Below are 24,914 nucleotides of genomic sequence, written 5' to 3'. Positions count from 1 at the left end.
CATCCTACTGTCTGGCTAGTGTACCTCCATCACCAAAAATAAGAATTTTGCTACATCTGTTGTATGGCTAATTAAATGTATGCTAAGCTACATGCATTTGCTGTAGTGGAATTCCAGAGTAACTGAGCAAGACTGCAAACTCAGTTAACAGTTCTGCTGTTAATATATGACCCAGAACAGAAGCTTGGTCAGTTTTCCATAATTCTAAGAAAAAGTGTTGAGGTTCCAGCTTTCCTAGAAGTCAAATTCAAGTTTTGGCAGACCCACTGGCCCCAGTGTCAAACTTTCAGATCAGAAGGTTGAGCCAGTGAGGACCTTGGACTCCAGGGAGAGAGATTCTTAGGTAAAAGTAAGTTCATCTGCAGATAAGATGTCACATCCATAAATCAGAGTGTGACTAACTTCCTTGTTAGGCAAATCCCAGTTTATATATAGAACTGACATTATGTTGTTTGCGTTTTCTGGTTGAGTGACTTGAACACTCCCCCATTTTTCTTTAGACAAAATTGGAAGATATTGCTTTTAGCAGCATTTTCGAATGGTCTCGTAGGTTATACTGCTTTTACTTCCATCAGAAAGGTGAATTGGAAAAATTTGTTCTTTTCAGTTGGCTTGCAGATAAAAAAACGGAAGAATTAAAATGAGCCTGGCTAAAGGGACAGACTAGACTTTGTTACTGGAATGGAAGAATGAATTTATGCTTTAGTACTGTAGAAATAATATGTGTCCTTCTCTGCTGTAATACATGCTGTAATATCTGCTCTTTAAACAGAAATGTAAAAGTACAATTACAAGGTGCCTCCAGAAGTGCTTTGCAGCAGAGTTGCTCCCTATCTCCACGTGTGTGTATACTTTTAAAATACACAGTGTGCCAGGAGCGAAAACACAGTACTTTGGCCACAGCAGAGTTTCTTCATTACACATTCTTACTGTGCTAGTCTTGAAAATTTAGATTCCTCTTGCATTCCAATCAGTATGAATACTAAAGTCCTTTTTACTTTTGGAATTTGATACTTTGTCCTCTTACCATTGTTTTAATATTTAAGAAAAAATGGGAGGAGCAAGCTGCTCCTTAGTGTCAGATATTTGTACATTATAGTAAAAAGGAAGATGCTGTCTTTGAAAAGAAATTCTAATTTCAAATATTCTCTGTACTTATTGAACATTTTTAATCTGGCTTTCCAATTGTTTTTTTCAGATAAATCAAGATGCACAGATTCTGCTGTAAATGCAGCAGCTGCCCAAGAGCTTTTGCAGTATCTTGAATCTCGCACCATCTCTTCCTCAGATGTGACACTTCTACATCGGTTGAAATCCCTTGTATTGCTACAGGATATTGAGAGATTGAAGGATGCTTTGAAACAGTTCCAAGAACAATCCATGATGCCTCCTGGTAGGTACCCATTCACTTACATTCATTCTCTGATGTTCTTTATTGTGTGGATTAAAATCCAGATTTGTCCAGTTGGTTGTTTTTTTATTAAGAAGCTATAAGTAGTTACATAGTGGTAAATATATGCTTATACAAGATCTGAAAGCATAATTCCCAGTGAAAATACAATGAGATTCACTGTTTCTTGTTTGGTTATAATCAGTATAGAAACTTTTCATACTTTGCAGCAGCTATAGATTACAAAATTATTCAGGTTCTTAAAACAATATTTTTAAAGTTGTAATTGTTTTACATTCTCTTTGGACTTTTTAAATCACAGGAATTAACTTGTTTATCTTGGAGATTTCACTCATCCAGTTAAACATTAATTTTCCATGCATAAGAATCAATAAAGCTCATCATTTCATCTTGGTCACCTACGTGGCTTCTTTAACACATCAATTTTGCATGCCAAAGTTTGATTTACAGATTTAGTTTTGTTTAAATACGAACTTCTGGTTTAAGTTTCTAAAAAATTTGATTATGTAAAAACATAAAGTCACTCTTTATAAAAAATACTTTAGAAAGTCATTCATAAAAAGAAAAATTATTCAGTTACTAAATCTTTTCATCCCTGAGGCACAAGTCTGATTTCACTCATGCTTCTTTTGTTCTCTATTACAACCCCTATAATTTTAGTAGAATTTCTTCTTGGATGGTTAATAGTTCCTCAAGTGAATGTGGGATCAGCACATGGTGCATTGAAGGTATAACAATTCATTTTACAAATAGTCTTCGTTTAAAAAGTCACTGTTGCTTGTCATTAGCACTTTTGTTGCAGCATCAGACAAATCTATAGATGTGCTGAATTGTCTTGACTCCCAAAGAATTTAATCACAGTTGAGAGCACTTGCTATGGCATGAGGGAATCTCAACCATTTTAGATTGCGACCAAGTCTTTTGACAAGTAATGACTGAGCTGGTAGTAGTGTGGCAACAGAGTAAATATAACCATAGCCATCAGATGCTTAGCAGTAACATTCAAAGAGACTGCTGCTTGCAATATCATTAAATAATTTACTGATACTGGCTAAAGATCCCAGTCAGAACTGGAGCCTACTACATGCTGTGCGTTGTGAAGACAGAAAAGAGAGAATTCCTGCCTGTAGCATTAATCATAGCTGATCACATTTCACATTTTGAAAAGGACACTTTTACAGAAGTGCATATGTATTCTTTAAAATGCTGATATGGAGTATGACAACCCTTGAGGTTCTGATTGATAGATCTGAAATATCCACAGATACATGGACCAAAATCCTTCTGTGCATTCAATAATTAATTTCAAGCCTAGATTCTATGATCTTAATTATAATCAGATAGTCTCATTGGATCTAATACACATTTGCGAACTAAGTAGGACTCATCAGGTCCTTTATTAAATGACCTAATTCAGCTTCTGTCGATTAAATCAAAATGGAACTATTGAAGTCACCACATTCAGGATATTCTTTACAGGTGCTATCCAAATTCTGCTCAATACAGTGGGAATATTGTTTAGCTTTGCAGCCTTGAGGCAAGCTGCTCTGTTTCCTTTAATATAGCAAAACATGTCAAACTGAAGAGAGAAAAGGAAACAAGAAAATTAGAAACAAATCCATGCAACTACCCTAATTTTTTTATGTATACGTCTCTTGAAAAGTAAAAGACAATTTTCTGAGTGACTGTCCTGCTGACAACTAAGTACCACACAGCTGCTTGCTCACTCCCCCCAGAAAAATGTAAACCCAATGGTTGAGATGAGAACAGTTTAGTAATGGAAACCAAATAAAATATAATAATAATAGGAAAAAAGAGAGAGGAATAAAACCCAATTACCCCAAGTGATGGACAATACAGTTCCTCACTACCTGCTGACCAATACCCAGCCCAACCCAGGCAGCAGTTGGTCCCTTCTGGGTGGCTCCCCCCAGTTTATACACTGAGCATGTGTTGTGGTTTAAGCCCAGCTGGCAACCCAGAACCACACAGCTGCTTGCTCATTCTCCCCCTTATCTCCCCCCACTCCCGGAGAAATGGGGATGAGAATCGAAAGATATCGAATACCCTTTTGGCTAGTCTGGGCAGGGTGTTCTGTGTCTGCTTCCTCACAGCTTCTTGTTCCCCTCCCCACTGGCAGAGCATGAAACTGAAAAGTCCTTGATCAGGGTAAACATTACGTAGCAACAACTAAAACATCAGTGTGTTATCAGCATTATTCTCAGACCAAAGTTGAAAACACAGCACTGCACCAGCTACTGGGAAGAAAAATTACTGTCCCAGACAAAACCAGAACAGTGATTTTTAAAATTTCTCCATGTTTTTGATAATACAGCCTGAAGTAGTTACTCTTCCATTTGACTTTTTTTCCTTAGGAACCGTTGTCACTCCAGACTCAGTTCTAATTCATTCCAAGTTCATGGTGTTGTAACAGTAGTAGTTGATTTGATATTCATGAGATACAACAACATAAGAAAGAGGAAAATACATTGATATAAATTATTAAAGGATATTTAAACACCTGGTAGATAATAATTTGCCTCAGCAGAGTTTAACAGTGCATTCTATTTGTAATTCTTTAATTCCAGTGAATGAGAACATAGTGCTCTCAAATTTTACCATGAATAAGGCTTTTAATTATCCTTTTTTTCCCTAATTTTGGCTCAAAAATAGGTTATCTTGCCCTTTTTTTTTTTTTAAACTTTAAATTTCATTCCCAGTGATCAGGTGATAAAAGAGTTATTACAAAAACTTGTTGTCTCAGCAAATTCAAGTTCTTATTATAGAAATACAGGTTAGGGCTGTTTATAAAGATGTACAGTCCACTATAGTAATCTATTTTCTATTTTACAAGTTTTTCTGATTATCTTGCCTTTTTCCTGATTTGTTTGTTTTTACTGGGGCATGACGTACTGGAAGAAAAGGTCATTTCTTATTAGCATGATGGAAAGAAAACAATTTTTCTTAATTTTAGCAAGGTGTATTTTTACAAAAGAAACCTATTTTCTTCCTGGTAGTTCAAGGAGCATTATGTTAACCCTTTTTCCCATGATTATGATTCTACTCTAAGATACCAGCATGAAAGGCATAATGGGTGTTATGTTTTGCTCAGTTTTATTTTTAATTCAAGGAAGGAAAGAGTAGGAGAAAAATGAGATGTGATCTCTCCCTTTCGTATAAGTGTACATTTTCCATTAGTAAACTTCACAAAGTTAACATACCATTATATGTCTTTTATTTCCTCATATATAAATAAATATATATATATATATATACATATATATATATATAAAAAAATATATGAGCAGCCAAGTCTTACTTGGGCGGTAGGCAGTTTGACAAGTTAATGCCTGCTGTTGATGAATTTGCTTTTCTTAGCAACTTTTTACAGACCCTTTAGAGTAAAGCTATGGGCTGCCCAAGGTCTGCAGACCACAAATTGAAAAACACTGTTTCAAGATCATGCTTTGGTATTTCCTTCACACCTATTAGCATGTTACTCATATTGGGAATCATGGTTCAACCAAAAGAAACAATGAAGAAAAAAGTTTCTTTTTTGTCTTAAGCTCCTACATCCCAATATGTGCAGTCAGATCAAATAAAGGTCAAACAAGGTTGGTGGTAGGGTCTGAAAGTAGGAAGAGAAAAACCCCAAGGAGATTAAAACAGACTGTAAAAAGGAACAAAATGTCGTATTACTATTTCCATTTATTTGGTGGTCTTTAACAAAAGGTACTTACCACTACCTAAAGTCTTCTGGAAGTGCAGGGAAGAGAATGTTTAGAAGTCAAATAGGCACACATTTCTTGAGATGGGGGCTTGGCTGATCTCTGTCAGAAAGTTAGTGGCCATTTGCAAAAGGAAGCCAGAGACCTTCATGATCCTGCACAGTGCAGTGAGCAGAGGAGAAGAGCTGTCATTGGAAGTAATGCTCCATTTGCTGGTTGGAAACTGTATCTTTTGAAATGAGGGCTACTTAATTCCCATTTCACATCAATTATTAAAGCATAGGTGATCACCTAATTAAAAAAAAAAGTCATTACCTCCTATTTATTAACTCATTCAGCTTCTACTCATCGACTTAATTCCATTATCCATTAACATTTTCCCTTTGTTGGTTAGTATCAAGTCTCAGATATACTCTTCCCTTGTTGCCTAGGAAATTATCACTCACAGAAGAGCTAGAAGCTTCTTTTAACTCCCTTTTTTAGGAGGCTTGTCCTTTATATATATATCTCCATTGTGGGGAGTGAGGGGGTACATTTGCAGACCGGAAGTAATACGGTCACTGTGTACTAACAATGCACAGGTCCTAAAATTATTAAATTTATACTTTTTCCTTTTTTTTTAAAATTTTGAATGAACATTCAAAGAAAAGGAAATTAACTGTGAAAGCTATATTAGCATAACATTACAGAATCATCTTAAATGTGATATTATGTGATAAGTACTGTAGAAAGTCCTGTCCTTAAAAATAAATAAAGTCACATAGATAATCTCTGAATTAAGAAACCATGGCATTTTGAGGTTTTAATGCAGCTGTCTGTACAAGACAACTCATTCTCAACTGGGCCTTCTGAGTGCTATTGTAAGTGAAATAGTAATGTGTGAAATTACTCTGCAGACAGAAAGGAGTGGAGAAGATTGCACTCTTTAGCCTTACCGATATGATCATGCCATTTGGATCTCCTTTTTTTAATGAATTATTGAATCATACAAATAGGACATTGCAAAATAGAACCAAAATAATTTTCTATACAAGTAACTGACCTCCTAAAAGAAAATGTACCTTTTATCTAGAAATTCATATGTATTAGCCTTTAAGCTCCAATATCTGCATTGGTTTTACTAAAATGCTAATATGGAATGGAAACAGATGTTCATACAGGTCTTTAATGTTCAGAAATGTTGTAAAGGTATTTCAGAAGGAATGTGTTTTCTTTGTTTCAGATCATACCGTGATAATCACGTCTCTGTTTCACTACTGGATTACAGATATCCTTCCTGTGAAGAACAGGAAATAAACCCTTGCCTGTGTCCATATGCACTGGGTTAAAATTTAATATACAAACTCTTAACCAAGTAGCAATTGTTCAGGAAGAGCAATGTCAATGCACATTCTACACCTTCAGGTAAATAAATTATTCTTCTGTGTTACAAACTCCAGAAGACAATAAACAGGGTATAACTAAATGTGATTTTTGATGGTTGGTCAAGAGTATGCATGTTGTCTGTCTTGAGTCTTCAGCTGGATTACTATGTACATTTCACTTTAAGATAAGGGACTTAGCTGGAATGATAAAGTCTGTATCAAGTACTTTGTTTAAAAGTGTAGTGTTTTTTTGTTGTTCATAAATTGATTGTTTCTGGAGATTTTATTTCTTGACTTTTCTTGTTTATCTGATATATCTGTTTATCTGAAAAACAAAAATATATTTTTATATTAAAATCTAAGCAACAATACATCTGTGGAATCCATTTTTACTGCACAAACAACTAAATTATGGAAATAAATCCATTTTTACATGGGAGTCATGTAGGAACTCTTTGGAATTATGCAGAAACTTGAATGGCATTTTCAGAAATACTCCATGTCCCAGTCTGTTACAATGAAATGTGCTTCACTGACTGCAGAATTATGGGTCTCGGTTCTCTTACTGATCATTTTTCAGTCTTTCTGCAACTGAATTTATCCATGTGTAGACGATACGGTAAATAATATCCATGGGTGTAAAATGTTTTGAAATCCTGAATTAAAAAATGCTTCATGAGAGGCTCTTCTCTCAGCTGAGTCATTCACCTGATAGGTGGTACAAAGCAAACCATTTCTCATACCTCTGTCTTAGTTTCCTTATGAATAGGATAGGAGCAACGTATTTATCTCCTTCAACATATGCTTCAACAAGACTATATAAATATATATTTATATATATATGGCTTTTTTGCTTTGGGTTTTTTTTTCATTATTATATTCAGTGATATATTCTATTCCAAAGCATTGTTTTTAGTGATGGCCAAAAACATGTAAGAAAAACACAATCATACATCTTTCTCATTAATTCAAGAAGTTAAAAGGGGTTCAGTAACATGCTAAAGGATTGCAGGTACAGAAAAAGTGGTCTTAGGTGTGGCTAAGGCAGCTGTGTGCAACTCTGGAGAACTTGGTTTGTATCTGCTAGGAAAGATATTTAAAACAGACTTTGCAGAGGGGAAACTAATGGTGTGTTCCCAGTTTTAATGCTCCTGACTTGCTAACACATAGGCACTGAACTGTAGCTGTGACGTTTCACTGAGATGCTGTGTATGTCAGTCCTACATCTGGAGAAAGAAGAACATGCCACTTGAATGTTAAGCACTTAGGTATTCTATTGACAGACCCCACAGGAAGTTAATAATTTCATCCTCAGATTAAAGTTTGAACATCCTGCAGTAGATAAGGCCTAGGAACTGCACAAACAGGATATACTTGTTAGGTAAGCAGCATCTGTCGTATACAATGGGTATGAAAAAATAAATGAGAACATCTAATTAAACAGTATTTTGAAACACAAATACAAATTAGGTCAAATTGGAACCATACAAACAGCTATAGTACCTGTATTTCATGATACTCAAGTGACTGCTGAGGAACGCTATAATGTGGACCCCAGGACCTAGGGATTCTTCCTCCATGTCCTCTAAATCCCAGGCTGGTGCACCTGGACACCGGGATGTCTCTCTGTCCCACACCAGTGGAAGAAACTACAGCTTTCATGTTTCCAGGTTCAGGCTATAGTGATGCTTACCACATGAGCAAGGACACATACACGACACTCACATGGCTGACTAGACAGTCTGCCCCAGGCAGGGCACCACCTTTAACACCACCCATGAGTAACCCTGACAGGACTACAAGTAGTCATCTTCTCTGGCTGACTGGAATTGAAGTTCATGAGTGAAAACACTTATGCCCTTCACTTCCTGGAATCGCAAGCTTACCATTCACAGATCCCTTAAATACCAACACAGGCCACCAGCCTTTCTCATATCCCTGCCTGGATCCTGGGCCCTCTTACCTGCCCTACAGATCTCCTGCTCACTAACTAATCCAGCCTAACACAGGCTATCACACGTTCACACACTCATCTCACAAGTACTCATGCACTTGTCTCACAGCTTTGTTTACTGCCTTAATTTCTCTATGATTCTGTTTCAGTGCTTGGACATTTCATATAATATTGAAGTGAATTTTAAAATTATTCTGAATTTTACATAGCTGTATACAGAAGAGCAGATTTGGGTATCCTTGACAAATGGAAATATTTTGTACTATCAGTAGTCTAATCTCAGGCTGTAAGTAAAATTTCTCACGTCAATATACTTTGCTTGAATTGGCTAATAATGGGGAAAAGATTGCTTTCAGACTCTCTTCTTTCCATTCACTTAATCCACTGTAAGAGCCTTATATTCTGTGTGTAGAAATCAGCTGGTCATAACAAAGAAAGCCTGGGAACAGTTTCAGAACGTAACTAGAGTCAGTGATATCTGATGTCTTTGTAAATGACCTGCGATAGAAGCTGAATCTTACACTTATCAAACCTGCCACTATTACACTAAGAGGGATTATAAAGAGCAGAGGATAAAGTAAAATCTGAGATGTTGGGGAGTTTAGAAAATTGGACCAAATTCAAGCATATAAATTGTAGATTGTCATTGTAGATAAATGCAGTTGCATAAGAGTGCATTTGTTTCTGAAACAAATGTACCAAACAGCGGTGTGCTGAACTGCAATGTGCGTATAAGGACACTTAGGCAAGACACAAAAGAACACAGCAGAAAGATGTAGTTTAAAAGCAAAAGAAATGGACATTACTCGTCCTATAATAATAATATCAATTAGGCAGTGTACTAAAAATGGCAAGAGGGGAGGATTGTTTGGTTTGGTGTTTAACATCCTATTTAAAGTCAAAAAGATTTCAAACACCAGAGTTTTAATGCCAGGCCACTTTTCTGTGCTTCCTCTCTCAAAGAAATGGTGCTGAATCTCCCTACACGTTTTATGATTTATTTGAGAAGTGATGTAACCATAATGGCTGGGATATGAAAACTGAAAAATTTAAATTAATATCCATCAGTGAACACAGTGTGTTTTCCATTTCACTATACATGGCTTCTTCAGCACAGCAATTAAACATTTATCACTTTGGATTTTCATGCTAAACTTCTAAATGGCAAAGGAGATGGCTTTACGGTTTTCCTTCTTCCGCATTATCCAGTCTAATGAATGTGCAGTGTCATGTGGAATTTCTGAGGCATGGGAGAGGGGTTTTTAGTGGACTTTGCATCAGAGAACTTCAGACTAAACTGTATCATGTACATGCTGTTACCAGCATATTTCAAACTTCTGGGAAGATAGAATTTTAAAATCTTGGCTTTAAAACATACATGGGCTCTAACAGTAGGAAGAATGTAAGGATCAGCTAGAAAGAAGCCTGCATGTGGCTTCAAGAGTTCACTTTCTGGTTTGCATAATTAAGCATTACACAGTAAGGAAGGAATAGCAGCACAGTGGGAAAGAAATCAGGGTCTGAGGAGGTGATGGTTCCTTTACCTGGGGTGCATACACAAAGACAACCACAGATGCTGAAGTTGTTTTGGGCATCTGTAGTCATGAAATGCTTGTATATAAGGGTGTGAGTTCAAAGCCATCTCTGTAAATAGGTACATGGTAAGAAAGACCTTAATTCTTCCCTTTTGTGGATATGTAATGTGGGAATCAGTCCCTAATGTTTAAAGATTTTTACTTCTTTGTAGGTGGTGCAATATTTCATATAGTATTTTAACTATCATGTAGAGTTATAAATTCCTTAATGTGCTTTCTATGACAGCTGTTTTTTCTCCCCTGCGCCAGTGCAAGGGGCTGCTATTCAGTAGACTGAAACTCTAAAATGGCATCTGGAAAAAAAAAAAAAAAAGACTTAAAAGACAAGGAAGTAAAAAATTGGTGAGTGGCAGCATGAAGGCAGGAAATGGTTAAGCTGTCTTTGATCAGAGAAAACATATTTCACCCAGTACCATCTGCTATATCATAAAAGCAGTCCGCAGACATAGAGTGGAAAGTGATGTGTGTTATGCTGGTACAGTATGCTACAGGCTAAGTATAATAACAAAAAGTGGTAATGAAAAAAAACCAGCAAAATGTAACACTGGAAAAATACATTCTATTGAATATTTAGGCCAACCTCAGGTTATAGCTAGGTAGATTTTGTGATGAATTGCTTCATCCCTAGATTGCACCTATGGAGAGCTGCATTGCACATGTTTGTGCAGTTAATTTAGCTTCACTGGTAACTACTTTATCTTCTGCATTGCATCTAAGTAAATTTTGTTGAATGGGCTAATTATAAAGTCTCAGTATTTCACAATTTCAATACACGTTTTTCTTAGATGAAAAAAATTGTATTTTTAAACTGGTAGATATATACTGAACTAAACCTTGGGGGGAAAACACTATATATATAAAGTATAAAATATAAAGGAAAAGCAGAAAATTACAAATGCTTATATCATTCCTATCTCTTAACAATCTAGGAAAAAACTTTATATTCTGTGGTCATTTGAAAACAATGTATATGCACCAGAGTCAGTCAAGGTCATTCTTCAAGTACATGCTTAACTTTGTAGAATTACTAGTTTGTAGTCATTTTAATGAGCTGTATACATTTGCAAAATAAATAAGAAAGCTGTAGCTCTCTTCTACATTACTACTGCAATGCTACATCCTGGTTTAGAATACAGAATAAATAAATAAATAAATGTTATTTAAAAACGATTGAGGGGGACTACACAAAAATAGAAAAGGAATGGATCTGTGGTTCAAAAGCTTCTTTTATTTTGCATCAACTCTAGGTCGCCTAAGGTTCCATCAACTACAGACTGCTTTTCTTTACTTTCAAGATCTTGGCCAGTCTTCTTAGTCCCTCAGTCAGTGCACAGGTGATTCCTCCATCCTCTCAGCCTGTGGTACTAGATTCCATCACCCATTTGCCACATTTTCAGATTAACACATTTCTGCTTTTTCCCACAGCATTCTGCAGAGCAGTCTTGCTATTGTTTTCCTTTCATTTTTAAAATTCTCCTATGCCATGATGCTGCCCAGAAGCTTGGCAACAGCTAGGTCAGTAGTGTGATAAAACAACTGCCTACTCTGCTGACTAATGGTGCCTTATTGTATCTGGGTACTCCCACATCAATCTGCCTACTTTCTCATCTGTTTTCTCCCTTTTTAAACTAGTAGCAATCTGATGCAGGGTTTGGCCTGCTGCACAGCACCCAACACAACGAATTTCTATTACATCTGAGGTGCCAGTGCATTATGGGAGCGTAATAGACTTAACTATAATCAAAATACGATAGAATATGTAAGCAAAGCTGCTGATTAGTTAAAAATGGCATAATAATTTTACATTGCATGCATGATCAGTCTGGTAAAACAGGGACCTGGTTCTCCATAGTAGACGCTTTGGTGGAGGCAGTGTTCATCTGCCTAAGGAGAGCTTGGAAACATGCAGGGTGGGATTAATTTCTCCTAACTTCAGATGTCTACAGTGTAGATTTTTCCATCTGAGCTGCCTAAAGAACGTTATAGTCACTGGGATGAAATAGATACTTGTACAGCCCAATAAAACTGACTGCTTCTAGACATCTGTTTTAGGGTAAGAACAACAGTATATATAGAAGAACTTGCATATTTGACTGTTATGGGAGCATAAACAGGTAAGTGAGAAACATCTGCATTGCAGGCATCTGGATCTTGTAAAAAAAAAAAAGAAAAATCATTTACTGCATTTGAGAAAGGGAAAGGAAAGTATGTGTTGCACGACCAAAACATTGCCTGCTTCTGGTGCTGATCTGGCAGTGGCAAGCAACTTTGACAGGGATATGACCCCGCTCTCCTAGCTGCTTTCATATTTACTGTTGGGAAGCCATTGCCTGGGACTGGTAAAAGGGAGAAGGAGAAGAGTAAGGAGCTGTTGTACAGATATGCTTGGAACTCACACAACAGTCTGAGGAGGTGCTTCTCCCACTCTTCCTCCTGTTCCCTTCTTGCGATCATGCACAAAGTGGCCTCCAGTATTTCACAGAAGACTCAGTAAAAGATTGCTGTGTGATTTATTCCTCCTCCAAGTCACAATAATGAAGTGGAAGTGAATGTAAATGCACAGAGGAGTAACCATTGCTAGGAGTATCAAACTGATTACCCATTACCTGTGTTCTAGAGAGTAAATCAATAGCAAATAAATTTTTTACAGAATCACAGGGGTAATCACCTAACTCTCTAGCCATAATGATAACTGTTCGATCTCTGTCTGGCATGTTGGAGCTTAAAATGAAGGTCCTGTTCAAATCTGATTGGAATTCAGAGAAGGCGTCTTAGCTTATTACCATTACTATAGTGCTGGATTCTATTTACATTGGCAAACAGTTTAAAATACTTGACATGTTATTCAATTAAACCTGTGATTGCTAACTGACAGACCAAAGTGCAATGATTTTTCCAACCACATTAAGCTAAGTACGTGGCACAGTGTTTCATTAGCCTGTCTGCTTAACCCTTTCACATTAACTCAATTACCCAGTATAAAATTAATGTGTAAAATATAAATAACTCTAAATTTCTAAATTAGAAGGCATTGCAAGAATATATTCATCTTGATAGTTTCTGACACATATTTATTACTGGATGATTTACCATCTGCTATGGATCACATTATTCAGATGGCAAAAATTACTCAGAAGTTTTTTTTCCTTTGTACTCCCTCAGTAAATTGATAGATTCATAGAGGATAAGACTAAAAAGGACATGAGATTATCTTCTCTGACCCCATGTAGGTCCCTGGTCATAAATTTTCCTTTTACTTCAGGGTGAAGACCAGTAACTTCAGTCTGACAAAAGCACAATTTGTGGGTTTTGCTAAAGCAAGTCTTCTGCAGAGACAGGCAAGCTTAATTTAAAGACATCGAGGAGGGAAGACTTAGCCCCCTTCTCTGATCATCTATTCCAGTACTCAATCACTCTCATGGTTAGAAATACATGCCTTATTTTAAATTTGAATTTGTCTAGATTTAACTTTCAGTCATTAGTTCTTGGTGTGCTTTTCTTCATCCACTATTTTCTGTCTGTGAAAGCTTTGTGAATGCTGCATCAATCATAGAACAGAATAAAATAGGATGGAGAAGACCTTTAAGGTCATCAAGTCCAACCATTACCCCAGAACTGCCAAGTCCACCACTAAACCATGTCACTAAGGGCCTGACCTACATGATTTTCAAACACTTCCAGGGATGGTGATTCTACTGCTTCCCTGGGCAGCCTGTTCCAATGCCTGACTAGCCTTTCAGTGAAGAAATTTTTCCTAATACCCACTATAAACCTTCCCTGGCACAGCTTGAGACCATTACCTGTTGTCCTATTGCTTGTTAATTGGCAAAAGGGACCAGCCACCTCCTCTTTCCACCCTCCTTTCAGGTAGTTGAAGTGAGTAATAGGATCCCCCATGAGCCTTCTCTTCTCCAGATTGAGCACCACCAGTTCCCGCAGCTGTTCCTCGTAAGACTTGTGCTCTAGGCCCTTGACCAGCTATAATGTAACCTCCTTTTTGCTACTGTAAACCTTTAAAGTTTTTTTATTTAAGGCATTTTCTACAGCCTCCAAATTGGTTTTGTGGCTCTCTTGTACATTCTGTCATTTTTTTCCACAGCACTTAGAGGTAAGTATGCTGGAACTACCCATAGAGCTTCATTTAAAATCTCAGCAGTGTCAGCTTTCGTACTCACTACTCCATTGTTTGTGGGTCCACTATAAACCATAGTTTTTTATAGGGAGTCCATCTTGAATTATTTGTCACAGTAAACAAGTACTCTTGAAGTCTTTTGCTTTCTAGGGTTTATTCTCTGGTTCCATACTTCTTGTTCTTAAATGTCACTTTGTGTTTGACCATATTAATGTCAATTTTCTTTGCCTGTGTCTAGATTAGTAAATTGATACAGAGAAAACTCCAGGAACAAACTTGCCAACAAAGTTTTCAAGCTGACAAGCAGGTATCCTTTATTGCAGCACTGGGACACATGGGGGATAGCTTCTCCTAATGTGTGTCTCCCCATTGCCACACAAGCCGTCCTTTTATAGCCAGTGGGCATACATACATATTCATGAGGCTACGTATGGACTGCATAATTTTCCAGAAAGTTCCCCGCATGCATACAGAATTGTGGTGGTGGTCTCTGAGGGTCGTTTACTTCTTCCAACAATCTTCATCACTTCTGGCAGCCTTTGAAGCATGCGCAGTAGATGCTCATACCAGTTTAATTGGTTCGTTAGCACCAGAGACATAATAATCCTCCTATCCTCCTACTTATCAGTTAGTTTAACTGTAGCCCATCCTGGACACCTGCAGTTTCTGGACACTCCTTATCCCTGTGTCCTGTTTCTTCTAGACTGTTTTTCTTAAACTATGTCACAACTATAACGATTTATCTTGTGAGAATTCTCAGTATGTTCTCTAGCTGTACTCTGTCTTTTTCTCTATGTATCATGCACCTCAGTAATTTTCCATTGCTACTGTTACAAAGCCATCAAACTTAACATTACTTAAATCTAATTCTAAAGGTTTCTATATTCCATTTTGTGATTTTGTGCCCCCTTGTTTCAGTAAATGATGGATTATGTTGTGTGCCTGTACTGCTCACATTGATATTGACTATCTGCTAATCTTGGTGTCATCTGCAAATTTTACTAGCAATGATTCTATGTTTACTTGCAGATCATTACTAAAAATGCTGAATGATGTCAAGTACTAGTACTAATCTTTATGGGATCCAAAGAGAAATAGCATCATTCAGTCATGATTCCCTATTTATACTTCCTTTTTGGAAAGAGAAAATTGAGATAATCTAGTGGATTACTAATGTATTTAACAGGTACTTCATTGTCTTCCATGCTGGTTTTGTTTTGATCAGAAGGTTGTAGCGCTAGGTGACTTCACATGAATGTAAATAGCACAAGGTGTAATGGTTATCTGCTGCTGTCAACAAGTATTTCTTCAGTTTTCTACAAGAACAAACTTTAAATTTTTTAGGTATGGATAAGAGCCCAAACTAAATACACTGTACAAAAAACTATAGAATTGTATTTTGGAGTATGTGTAAGGGGAAACAGAATAATTGAAAAGTATTCAAAGTAAACAACCTCTCAAGATTTGTCTTGTGTGTTTTCAATTTGTTGCATGCAGGGAATGATTGGCATCAGTTAAAATAATTGTTGCAAAAGATTCCTTATTTTAAACATCAAAGGAAGTTCTTACTTCTTTCTTTTCCTGCAAGCTGTGCTCCATAACCTTAACAACTAAGGTGCTTAGTGTGTCCTTTTCTGTTGTGTTGTATTCCAGCCACTAATGGAAAATCATTGCAATAAGTTCATTGACTACTGATGAAAAAAAAGAACAGGTTAGAGACTTAGAAGTTTACTTGGGAAGTTGCATTCGCAGTTTTACAGTGGGATATGTAAATTTTCAAGTTTTTACAGAAGCACTTCTCTCGGCAGATTTCCAGGCCAAAGCACAGGCATGTTCACTCTCAATATCAACTGTAACTGTCTAAACCCTGAGCTATTGCTGGAGACCAGTGAAAGGATTTGTCAGCAATATTAAGCAAATTTCAGTCTAATCTCCCAATTTCTGCTGCTAGTGGAGTGCCAGCTTGCAGTCGGTATCATGCAGGCAGTGATAGCATTTCCGTTGGAGCTAGAAATGGCAATGACAAGTCCCAGTTACTTTCTGCCCAGAGCTGTCACAGTCCAGAGGGAGACAGGAATGGGTTCTCAGGAGGATCCTTATGAGACAGAACCACCAGTGGGATTCACAGTTCATTGCAGTTGCTCATCACACTCACTGTTCCCTTTAGTCAAGGCTGTGTCACGGACTGGCCCCAGAGCTACACAGTGGAAAAACAATGGAGTAATAACAACATAGAAGCACAGTACCAGCAAAGCCACAGCAGGGACAGTTAGTACAGTGTCCTGGGTTCAGCAGTAGCAGTCATTTTTCTCCTTCTTGGTAGCTGGTGCAGTGCTGTGTTTTGACTTTCGGCCTGGGAACAGAGCTGATAACAAGGATGTTTTGGTTTGGCCAAGGACTCTGTGAGCCTCATGCTCTGCCAGGGAGGAGGGGAAGCCAGGAGGAAGCAGAGACAGGACACCTGAGCCAAGCTAGCCAAAGATGCATTCCATACCACAGCCCAGGTATGTAACTGAGAGTTACCCAGAAGGGCTGGGACTGCAGGGTTGGAGGAGGTATGGGTCAGTGCTTGGTCGGGCTGGGAGGGCGAGTTATTGGTTGGCTGGTGGTGAGGTGATGTATTCTCTTCCCTTGTTATTTCCCTTATCATTATTATTATTGGTGGTAGCAGTAGTGATTTGTGTTATACCTTAGTTACTAAACTGTTCTTATCTCAACCCATGGGAGTTGCATTCTTTTCGATTCTCCTCTCCGTCCCTCTGGGAGTAGAGGGAGGAACTAGTGAATGAGCTGTCTGGCTGGGTTTAAACCACGACATACAGGAGCTAAATATGAAAGAAAAAGAATTTTAAAACAACTTGCAACTGGAAGTACCACGCCTGCACCAGTTGCAGGAGCCCACAGTTCAAAGGCGGAAGAGAAAATTGAAGTGATTTGTACTAGTAATTGCAAAAGAAAAAGAGACAAGGATAAGAGATATTCAGGACAACACATTAATTTGTTTCCTCAGTGTGAATAAAGTTGGAGAATGCTGTTCTGCTTCTTGCTTTGAGGAAAGTCTAATTGCTCTAGCCAGAATCTGACCTGTGGCTGTATAAAGCTTTCACATATAAAGAGCATAAAGGCTCCAGCTCCCAGATTCTGGCTCTGTGCTACTGCATAATGCACTTCGCAGGATTCTGAAAGGTCCCTTAGCTCTCTGCTACACTGGAAGCCTTAAGGAAAAAAGCAGCATTTCTATCAAAATGCCTTGGCATCATCCTTTCTCCCAGTCCAATTCCCTTATGGAGAAGCAAAAAACATCAAAATTCAGTATCAAGCCAGAAACATTTCATATGTCCTAGTCAAGGTAGCTGAGACACAAAGGCATAGCTGAATGTTATGAGCAGACTTTGGCCTCCTCAGGAACCTGCTTAGGAGGGTTCCATGGGATACAGCCCTAGAGGGCAGAGGGGCCCAAGACTGTTGGCTGATATTCAAGGATCACCTGCTGCAAGCTCAGGAGTGTTGCATCCCAACCAGAAGGAAGTGCAGCAGGAGGGCCAGGAGACCTCCTTGGATGGATAAGGAGCTCCTGAGGAAAATTCAAATGAAAAAAGAGGCTTATAATAAGTGGAAGCAAGGACAGGTGGCCTGGGAAGAGTCCAGGGAAGTTGTCCGGGAAGCTAGGGACCAGGTTAGGAAAGCTAAGGCCCAGTTAGAATTAAACTTAGCTAGAGGTATTAAAGATAACAGGAAGGGATTCTACAGGTATGTAGGAAATAAAAAACAGACTAGGGAGAATGTAGGCCCCCTCAGAAAGCTCTCGGGAGAACTGGCTACACAGGATTTGGAGAAGGCTGAGATTCTTAATGACTTCTTTGCCTCGGTCTTCACTGGCAAAGGCTCTGACTGCACCACCCAAGTCTTGGAAGGCAGATGCAGGGACTGTGAGAATGAAGAGCTTGCGCCCACTGTAGGAGAGGATCTGGTTTGAGACAATCTTAAAAATCTGCATGTGCACAGGTCCATGGGTCCTGATGAAATCCATCCGCGGGTCCTGAAGGAGCTGGTGAATGAAGTTGCTAAGCTGCTGGCCATCATGTTTGAAAAATCATGGCAGTGAGGTGAAGTTCCCAATGACTGGAAAAAGGGAATCACAGAATCACAGAATCCTAAGGGTTGGAAGGGACCTCAAAAGATCATCAAGTCCAACCCTCCTGCAAGAGCAGGATAACCTAGAGTACATCACACAGGAACTTGTCCAGGCGGGCCTTGAATATCTCCAACGTAGGAAACTCCACAACCCCCCTGGGCAACATGTTCCAGTGCTCTGTCACTCTCACAGTAAAGAAATTTTTCCTGATGTTCACATGGAACCTCCTATGCTCCAGTTTACACCCATTGCCCATTGTCCTATCACTGGACATCACTGAAAAAAACCTAGCTCCATCATCCTGACACTCACCCTTTACATATTTGTAAACACTGATGAGGTCACCCCTCAGTCTCCTCTTCTCCAAGCTAAAGAGTCCCAGCTCCCTCAGCCTCTCCTCATAAGAGAGATGTTCCATTCCCTTAATCATCTTTGTAGCTCTGCGCTGGACTCTTTCAAGCAATTAATAATCCCCATTTTCAAGAAGAGGAAAATGGATGAACCAGGGAATTACAGACCAGTCAGTCTCACCTCTGTGCCTGGCAAAATCTTGGAGCAGCCATCCCTGGCAGTGTTCAAGACCAGGTTGCACGAGGCCTTGGGTGTTATGATTTAGCGTAAGGTGTCCCTGCCCATGGCAGGGGGGTTGGAACTAGATGATCTTAAGGTCTTTTCCAACCCTAACAATTCTATGATTCTATGTTTTTTGAAGTCCCATGCCCGTCTCCTTTCTTCTTGCAAGGCTCCACCTTGTTTCACAGAGTGAAAAGCAGTCCCAAACTACCTTGCAGGTACCGTAGGATGAGAACCTGAACATCTGCAGATCCTGAGAAGCAACTGGCAATAGTGACTTACCAAGGTGATGTGAACAGGAGGGAAGAAGGGAGCCATCGTAGGTTGCAGTGGTGATGCATAGACCCATTCTGCTCTGTGCTTAACAACATTCTTGTGGATAACTTGAGGGCTGCACTTTCAAATGAGAGTGGTGGGAAATTCCGGAGGTGAAAGTCACAAAGGTGAGATGGCATTGAGCAAGTATCTTTAAGAGGATAATTACTCTTTCAGATAATAACTGAGGGTCCTCTCTATCCACCTTGATGAAGCTCCAGTTGTCCAAGGCTGATCAAAATCATAGGAACTACCAGTACCCAGAAATCATAGATGTTTAATACAATAGTCTCTTGCATGGTATTTTGTTAGAAGTCAAACAGAAGTCTGAAAAGAGTCCTGTAATACTACAAAAACTGTAAACTGTTGGTTAGAAACCCATACTAGGTCAGACTTTGCCACTTGAGCCCCTAAGCTGACTTTTGGGTTGAGCTAAATACAGCTTAATGGGTAAAGCAAAAGCTGCCCACACAAGCGAAGCAAAATAAGGAATTCATTCACTGCTTCCTGTCAGCAGGAAGCTGTTCAGCCATCTCCAGGGAAGAAGGGCTCCTTCATGCATGACAGTTACTTGGGAAGACAGATGCTGTAACTCCAAACGATTACCCTTCTTTCTTCTTCCCCCAGATTTTATTGCTGAACATGATGCCGCATGGTCTGGAATAACCCTTGGGTCAGTTGGGGTCTGCTGTCCCAGCTGTGTCCCCTCCCAACTCCTTGTGTACCCCCAGCCTGCTCACTTGTGGGGTGAGAGCAGAAAAGGCCTTGACTGTGTGTAAACTCTGCTCAGCAATAATGAAAACATCCCTGTGTTATTAACACTGTTTCCAGCACAAATCCAAACCACATCCCCATAACAGCTACAATAAAGAAAACTAACTATACACCAGCCAAAAGCAACACACCAGGATAAGTAAGTAATCTGAAAAATGTATCTAAATAAAGCATTCTACCTACAGTTGCTGTTCTTCTCTGGGTTCAAATCTGAGTCCGTGGACCCGGATATTATCTCAGCGCATAGAATGGTGTGCTTACATTGCCATTATGCCCTGCAAGGATATTCATTCCCCTTCCCAATCTGGCAGCCTGTGCTTGTGAGCAAGACTCATTACAACTGAGCATGCTGTTCTGTGGTATGCCCTAAGGCGGCGGAAATGACTGTGGTCCAACTCTCAGCTCAAGAGTATTGTGCACCAGGATATTAACTGTAAAACTGGCAATATTGCTTTGGTGCAGAGGCTTCCTCCAGGCACCCACAAGACAGATGGCTTTATCAGTACACAGCCATTCACCTCTGCATTGCATTTGGGAAGAAACGCAAACAAATTCCCAACTATCTTTGCTAAGCAATTTTACAACTATCTGAAATTAAAGCACCCTCCCTTGGCTGTGCTTTGCATTTTTATAGTGACTGTCAGTCTTTTTTCCACAGTGCTACATTCAGCCTTCTACAGAGTTTCTAACGTTCACAAAAATATGTGACACTAAGTTAACCAAGATGAGTGCTTCTGACTGTAGGGAACCAAGCAAAGGAGGATTATGCATAATTGGACATTTCCTATAGGCCAGTGTAAAAAACAGAAGCCTTTCCCGTGCTTGTCTCTAGCAGGGAAAGGCTTTTGTGTAGAAGTTTCATAGGAATGCATTGGTACCCACCTCGTGGAAAGTCTTTGTAGAGCCTGTACAAGGGGCAGCTTTCAGCCATGCTCCTCCTGAAGTGAACTGTGCACTGGTCTTTGAAGTGGTATGAGCTAGGAATTGAAGCAGTGCATTTCCCAGTAACTGAGTATCTGTCTTTGCCTCAAATGAGTGGGAATCCATGAACGTTACCCTCAAGCTGGAGTAAATTTTCTATCAGTCAAAAGCTGGTTAGAGCTAAATTTTGTGATGAAGCAGCCAGGGCATTTGCACCCCCTCACTATGGTAGTATCTGTGCTCCGGTTGATGACACAAACTCCCAGTGAGAGGTAACACTAAACCATGCTTATCTAGTAGTGCCACTTTGCCATCTGGGAAAAGCAGTTGGCTGAGATTTCTGTATGCTGTGAAATGGGAGGAGTTTGCAATCAACTCTGAAAGTAACTTCCAGGTGGGACAATCTGTCCCAGTGGTTCCTAATTCACAGAGAAGCAACGTACTGACAACTGTCTCTCTGCATGCAAACTGGAGAAATCAATGTCTGATAGTGAAGGTCTGTTGTTAAGGCTGTGATGCAGGAAGGAGATAAAAAACTCAATGGAGGGTTTTTTTCCTTTACGTACTGGGCCAGTGAACTGCATTTCCTGCCTTGGAGGAGGAGCATAGGAAGATTGGAGGAAGCCCTCTCTCTAACTCTTTGAGTGAGGAAAGAAAATCCCAGAAGCTTATGTTTGAAACCCTCCCTTTTATCTCCAGGTCTGGGTAAAAACACAGTAATATAGATGGACAGGAAGATGTAGAGAGGAGATAAGGAAAGAGGGAAGAAGAGTAAAAGGACACATCCAACTTGAAGAGTCCTGTTTGCTCATTCATAAAGAAGAAACTTTGCCTACTTTTCTTTATATCCTTTCTGCCCTTTCCTGTATCTCTTCTGAGTCTGCTTCATCCTTTCAGAGATGGGAGGACCAAAACTGCTCATATTATTAAAAATGCAGGTTCACCATGCCTTTTTTGAAGTTTGCTGTGATTTTTTTCTCTAGTCCTTTCCAAGTAATTCAGTTGCTTTTTTGACCCCTTACTGAGTACTGAGCTGACGTCTTCATAGACCTGTTACTTCATTCCTGAATGGTCCTTATCAGTTCAAGTAATTGCATGCACCACAAGTTGTTGGTGATCATAGTGCTCTTCAGCAGCTCTGCACCATCAGCTTTCAATTTTAGTCCCTGTGATAAAAGTAGTAGAATCAGCAGTGTTTGTTACCGCATTATTCATCACCTTTTCCAGGTAATTTAAGACTTTGCTGAGTAGCACAGATCCTAACACAAAGTTCCATAGGATCATCTGAGTGATTTCCTTCCAGTGAGAAAACTTTGCATTCATACTTTTTCTTTCATATCTTTTAATTGCTTATTCATTCAAATAAGGATCTTCTTAGCCCATGAAACTTCTTTTAAAGTGTGGGGGTTTTTTTCCCAATTACTTTAAAAATGCACTTTGGTACACCTTGTCTGCTTGTTTGCCAGTTCCTCACAAAAAAAAAAGCCAAGTATGTCAAGTATGTCATTCCTTTACAGAAGCTTAATGGGGTGCTTCCTTATACATTTTTCCATATGTCTGCTCATTCTTTTCCTTGCAGTGGTTCTACTGATGCGCTGAACAAGGACATCAGGTTCACTGGTCTATAGTTCCTCGGATCACCCCTGGAATCCTTTGTAAAACTTAGCTATTTCACCACCTTCCCGTTGCCTGGCGCTGAGGCAATTCCCTGTGAGAGGTTACACACCAGGGCTCACAGTTGTGTTATTTTATCCTTCAGTTGGTTTAGAGCTCTTAGGTGAATACCATCTGGTCCTAGTGGGCTGTCAGTGTTGTGCCCTGAGAAATACAGTCTCTTAAGAGAGAACTCTGCTAAGTGCGGTTCGTCGTGCTTAAGTACAAGTGCTCACTGCTTTGTCCCTGTTGTTTTGTTTTCCACTCCTAGGTAATTTGAATTCCGTTTTAATCATTTCTGCTTGGCCTCACAGTCAGACAGCCACAGCACTTAATCAGAATGAAGACTGACTAATGAAAAAATAAACATTATAGAAATGCTGCTCTTTTGATTAAAATCTTTTTCATGCTTTCTTGCCCACATAGTTTGTTTTACCCTCTTCTTATGCTGATGAAAGTATCTTGTAGTGTTCACCTAGAGAGTTCACAACGTAAGTCATGTACCTTTATGCAGGATTACGCCTAAAAATAGATTACTGATCATGTTAAATAGCCACAACTGTGCTGGCACAATGCCATGCCACAAATAATAGATGTCTCTTTAAGGCATTAGGACATTTAAATAGGAATATGGATAGTAAGAGATGGGAACCATATGTAATCAGCAATGTGAAAGCAACTACAGGGAAACAAAACGAGGGGACAGGTCAGAAGGTGTGTGATATCAGAAACTCAACTAGCCAGGTTCCCACGAAAGCTATGTAATTTAATTTAAAGCTTTGAAGCATTTCCTATCATACTTGGAAGCCTCCAGTAATTTATTATATTGCAGTTTCAAGTCTTACAAGAGAATTAATAGAACTTCTGTGGAATCAGAATTTGGGGTGGACTGTTTAGTTGGCCTATGGCATTGACAACACACAGCATATAGTAATACATATTCAGGCCTTTATATATGCAAGGAGGGACCAAAGCATTTGCAGTGCCTAAATTAGAAACCATTTTTTGATGTTGCAGATCTAAATATCAATTACCGCTAAACATAAGTAACTTTCCTACCTAGCAGACTGCTAAGGAAGACTTCAGAATCTCTTGATGGTTTTGCTTATGCATTTGCTTATGCAAGAACGGTAAATGTCAACAAAACTCTACATTTTGATAATAGCTCCAGATTAATTTTAACTGTGATCACATGTAGAACAAGTTCCAGCCTTTCCAAAAAGAAGATTCTACAGGTTTGTTTAGAAGGTGGATCAGGTGCCTTTGTAGGATTCATGACTCACAATTTATAAAGCCATATGGAATATAGTAACCCACACATTTTGACTATCTGAAAATTTTATTTGAAAAGAACAGAGATGTACCAGACAAATGATTGACCGAAGTTGTTGTAAATCGGTGCTTTAGAATTTAAACCAAAATTATGGTCATGCTTTGAATGTGTCTATATTATCTTCTTAGAATGAATCCTTTTCCATTCCAGAGTCCTGGTACCCCAAAGATCCCTACTGCAGCTATTGTTTCACACTGTGCCTGTGCTTTGAAACAAATCAAAAGTGTCCCTAGCTACAGAAAAGTGCAGGATACGCTATGTTAGGGTCTTTCTCACACATAAAATATGGCCAAGCCTCACAGACATTCACAGGCATTGCCTTACCTGTATTCAGCTGCCATACCAAAATACCTGCAGTTCTGGAATTACATGTCGGATGGCTGCTTCTTAAGCTCTCTCCTTTGTGTGGTTCACAGTGAAGATTTGGCATGTGGGTAATAGGGTTGCAATGTGGGACATACATAGAGTTGGAGGCAGAACCCTGCTCAATAGTTAGTTGCGTATGCACCTGCCCGCGTGCACAGTTTTACTGTTGATAAAATTCCCCAGTAGCAATATAGAACTTCTGGGAATGATCTGTCCAGCTCTTTACAAATAAGTGGTTTAAATTCGGTAGCCTTTCGACTGTGTGTACATGCACAATGGACAGGTTACAACTCTACGCAGGTCAGTATGGCTGTACACTGCGTATCAGGCTGCAGAAGATATATGGGATGCTGTGATGGAGCAGCTCATGATCTGGGACATTCTGCAGAGGGAGTGAGGGAGGCCCATGGACATGGAGTCTGACAGTCCAGCTTTTTGTCTCATCAGCCACAGAAGCAGCAAAGGACACAACATAAAGAGTTTTCGCCACAGATTGTTGTATCAACTCTGACAGTGAAAAGCACCCACTGAGGACTGACTAGCCATGAACACTTGTTCAGCCTGGCACGGGAGCCGATATCTGGTGGGTGTCTTGATGTAGCCACTGATTTCAGTGGCCTTTGGGGAGCAGAGTGAGAGGATATGCCTTTCTTTTTCACA

The 24,914-nt window shown here is 39.2% G+C and overlaps 1 protein-coding gene and 1 long non-coding RNA gene across 3 annotated transcripts in view; both read left to right on the top strand.

Moving 5' to 3' along the window:
- The window catches only part of ERICH1 (glutamate rich 1), a 59,908-nt gene extending 52,567 nt beyond the window's left edge, over positions 1-7,341 (top strand). Inside the window, exons 5-6 of the mRNA XM_057431919.1 lie at positions 1,199-1,393; positions 6,362-7,341. Of these exons, the coding sequence (XP_057287902.1) occupies positions 1,199-1,393; positions 6,362-6,435 (269 nt within the window). The 3' untranslated portion in view covers positions 6,436-7,341. The remainder of the gene's footprint in view (positions 1-1,198; positions 1,394-6,361) is intronic.
- A 4,980-nt stretch (positions 7,342-12,321) lies between these two features.
- On the top strand, positions 12,322-20,169 carry LOC130611223 (uncharacterized). 2 transcript variants are annotated; one of them, XR_008975196.1, is made up of 4 exons: positions 12,322-13,473; positions 13,920-14,160; positions 15,214-15,370; positions 19,111-20,169. It is a non-coding gene; the product is annotated as an uncharacterized LOC130611223 (long non-coding RNA). The 2 variants fall into 2 exon arrangements; XR_008975195.1 differs by lacking the exon at positions 13,920-14,160.
- Positions 20,170-24,914: the final 4,745 nt, after the last annotated feature.

This window comes from Pezoporus wallicus, unplaced genomic scaffold, assembly GCF_028554395.1.
Source record: "Pezoporus wallicus isolate ANWC-B61680 ecotype Strahan unplaced genomic scaffold, APGP_CSIRO_Pwel_v1 contig_161, whole genome shotgun sequence".
Lineage (NCBI taxonomy): Eukaryota > Metazoa > Chordata > Aves > Psittaciformes > Psittacidae > Pezoporus > Pezoporus wallicus.
Note: the sequence above shows the minus strand (reverse complement) of the source record. Positions and strands in the feature narration are given on the sequence as shown.